Raw genomic sequence first — 3,304 nt, 5'->3', positions numbered from 1 at the left:
GAAAGTTTTTAATATAGTTATGCAAGTTCAAGAACTTAAATTATTAATAAATTAAGGGAAAAAATCAAGAACTCGATTGGAAGAAAATGCACTAAATCCAAGAACCATAATTAGGGGACTTTTAGTTAGCGAAATTCTCCACCTTTTAACAATTTCTACAGTAAATATTCTTGATTTGCCGGTATTTGAAACGCACTGTAGGAAAGGAACTTCTCATTTGACTCCGGGGGACAGCAGATTAGCCCACGGCCAGGGAGAAGTTCAGATGCCCAAGAGGAGAGGAGAGAGACAGAAGCGGACGGTTGCGTTTCCACATCAATCTCGTTCAAATTTTCCGTAAAGCACCACTTTTGAAGCTGCCCCCCTCGTTCAAATTTATCCTCTCTTTCTCTCTCTCTCTCTCTCTCTCCTCAGTTTTTCCTCTACTTTTTCCCACTGTCCCTCGCTCTACTGACCCTGGCAGGGCGAGATTGTCACGCTTGTCTTGTCCACACTCCTACCACAGTGAAGCTCAAAAATCTCTCTCTCCCCCCACAACCGGCGAACCAGGAAAAGACATGGTTCGCCTCTGACAATCAAAAGACGTGCTTCTAATCATCCCCCTTCCAAGCCCCCAAAATCTGCCTCCTCTAATTTCACTTCTTCTCCCTCTCTCTCTCTCTAGCTCTAAATTCTTCCATTGTTGTCTTCACTAGAAAACAACCAACGACAAACAAAAAGAGAAATGGAATCCCCATCACCCATCTCCTCCCAGCAACAGCAACAGCAGCAGCCGCAGCAGCCGCCCTCTTCCAAGAAGAGCTTCGTCACCACCCTCATGGAAGCCGCCGCCCTCCGCTCCCCTTCCTTCAAGGAGGACACCTACTTCGTCTCCCGCCTCAAGTCCTCCGAGCAAAAGGCCCTCCAAGACCTCAAGCTCAAGCTCTCTTCCTCCCATTCCTCGGACTCCGGCGAGGGCGGAGAGGGCGGCGACGGCGAGGGCGAGGGCGAGGGCGAGGGCGTTGGCGCTTCCATGTGGGGCATCCCTCTCCTCAGCGGCGACGAGCGGGCCGACGTCGTCCTGCTCAAGTTCCTGCGGGCGCGAGACTTCCGCGTCGCCGACGCGCACGCCATGCTGGAGAAGTGCCTGGCTTGGAGGAGCGAGTTCAAGGCCGACGGCATCGGCGAGGAGGACTTGGGCTTCAAGGAGCTCGAAGGCGTGGTGGCCTACATGCGCGGGTTCGACCGGGAAGGGCACCCGGTGTGCTACAACGCGTATGGCGTTTTCAAGGACAAGGACATGTACGAGAGGATCTTCGGGGACGACGAGAAGTTGAAGAGGTTCCTCAGGTGGAGAATCCAAGTGCTGGAGAGAGGGATGAGAGCCCTGCATTTCAAGCCCGGGGGTGTCAACTCCCTCATCCAGATCACTGATCTCAAGGACATGCCCAAGAGGGAGCTGAGGGTAGCGTCCACTCAGATCCTGTCCCTGTTTCAAGACAATTATCCCGAAATGGTCGCTCGCAAGGTAGATTTCGTCGTTCTTCTTTGTGGGACCTTTACTATTTTTTTAAGGGGTGGGGGTAGGTACTGTGTTTTTTTTAATCTTGATGTGAGCGAAGGTTTTTGAGTAATGGTGCGGTGGTGTTCCTGTGAATGGGAGTGACTTATCTTTTTTGTCTGGTTCCGGTTTTTGCTGGGTTCAGATTTTCATCAACGTCCCCTGGTACTTCAGCATGCTGTACTCGGTGTTCAGTCCGTTCTTGACTCAGCGGACCAAGAGCAAGTTCGTCATCTCCAAGGAAGGCAATGTTGCAGAGACTCTCTACAAGTAAGCCTTTGAAAAGCTCGGACATTTCATCCGCCTAGCAGATGACTTCTTGTTTCCGTGTAGATCTAGAAAGCTTTTCTCAATTTGGGTCTTGTCCGTGCTGTTTTTGGCTTCTGGTTGATACACTTGACGCTTCGTTAACAATGTAGAATTCAATTGTTGTCAGATTCATCAGGCCAGAGGATATTCCTGTTCAATATGGAGGGCTGAGTCGACCCAGCGATCTACAGAATGGTCCTCCGAAGCCAGCGTCTGAGTTCACCGTCAAAGGCGGAGAGAAAGTTAACATCCAAGTAGAGGGGATCGAGGTTCACTACGCTTGCTTTCATTCCACCTTCTTAGAAACCCAGAAACTATTGTCCCACCACACATGTAGATCAGGAATTTCCTTTTTCAATGCCCATTTTTTTGAATGGATTTCGCTTACATTGTGCGGGAATTGGCGTGTTTGATGTTTAGGCTAATGCGACGATAACGTGGGATATAGTGGTGGGAGGCTGGGATTTGGAGTACAGCGCCGAATTCGTGCCCAACGCCGAGGGGAGCTACACGGTCGCGGTCGAGAAGCCCCGGAAGATGTCCCCGTCCGAGGAAGCGGTCCACAACTCCTACACCGCCCGCGAAGCAGGCAAGATGGTCATCTCCGTGGACAACACCGCCTCGCGGCGGAAGAAGGTGGCTGCCTACCGCTACATCGTCCGCAAAGCCCCCGCATTTTAACTTCCAGTCACCCATTTTTGGTTTCATCGTGTTTCCTACCTACTTGTTAAAAGATGGAGCGGGGGGGCAATTATGCTTGAAAGCCATGTCTGGTAATGAGTGAATGAATGCCGTGATATGTATAAATATGGTGCTACTGGTTTTATCATATAAGCGTATTGATTTATGTCGAAGAGAGGCGAGATTTTACTTAAACGGCACAAGCAAATGCGGTCGGGTTTCATTATGTTGCGAGTCGTGTTCACCTGTTCCGAGAAATCGAAGCATGCCCCCTGCCTGTCAGGTGCGAGAAAAGCAAAAGCTCTCGTTGTTTGGTCGGCTTCTGCAGTGGGACATCTGAAAGAAACTGCTCACTGGATGGCTCCAGAAAATCAGAAGAGCTTTCCCTTTACCTTTCCTTTCCTTTCCTTTTTATCTTTTTCTTTCCTCCCTCCGTTAGCAAAGCCCATTCTCCATTGTTTCCGCTTGCCTCTTTAGGGGTCAGAAGATCTTGGGGAAGAAGATTCGTTGCAGGTGGGCAGGATGTTTTTTAGCTATAAATTTTTCGAAAATGCTGATTGAATTCCTTGGTCCCGAAGGAGGAGGAGAGGTGGCGTGAACCGTTCAAACTCTCTGTTTTACTCTTCTGCAGAGTGCAGACAGACGCCTCTGCGAAGGTTTCAATGATTTCTGATTGGGGAAAGTGAATAGTGATTTTTAGGTCGATGTGGGAAATCGCGCTGGTCACGGGTCGTGAGTCAGCTTCCTCTCTCTATCGACGGTGTGAAAACTCAA

General features: G+C 49.9%; 1 protein-coding gene across 1 annotated transcript; it reads left to right on the top strand.

The window, feature by feature from the left end:
* Positions 1-396: 396 nt before the first annotated feature.
* On the top strand, positions 397-2,725 carry LOC104426346 (patellin-6). Its single transcript, XM_010039356.3, has 4 exons — positions 397-1,507; positions 1,686-1,810; positions 1,977-2,118; positions 2,270-2,725. The coding sequence occupies exons 1-4, from the start codon at positions 725-727 to the stop codon at positions 2,528-2,530; spliced, it is 1,311 nt and encodes a 436-aa protein (XP_010037658.2). The 5' UTR covers positions 397-724; the 3' UTR covers positions 2,531-2,725.
* Positions 2,726-3,304: the final 579 nt, after the last annotated feature.

This window comes from Eucalyptus grandis, chromosome 11, assembly GCF_016545825.1.
Source record: "Eucalyptus grandis isolate ANBG69807.140 chromosome 11, ASM1654582v1, whole genome shotgun sequence".
NCBI classification, from domain to species: domain Eukaryota; kingdom Viridiplantae; phylum Streptophyta; class Magnoliopsida; order Myrtales; family Myrtaceae; genus Eucalyptus; species Eucalyptus grandis.
This window is presented reverse-complemented; position numbering and strand designations above follow the sequence as displayed.

Excerpts from the sequence above, each read along its gene's own strand:
- LOC104426346 (XM_010039356.3), top strand. The coding sequence starts at position 725 with ATGGAATCCCCATCACCCATCTCCTCCCAGCAACAGCAACAGCAGCAG. Across the intron at positions 1,811-1,976 it reads GTTGCAGAGACTCTCTACAA|ATTCATCAGGCCAGAGGATA; the intron begins GTAAGCCTTTGA and ends AATTGTTGTCAG. Across the intron at positions 2,119-2,269 it reads TCCAAGTAGAGGGGATCGAG|GCTAATGCGACGATAACGTG; the intron begins GTTCACTACGCT and ends TTTGATGTTTAG.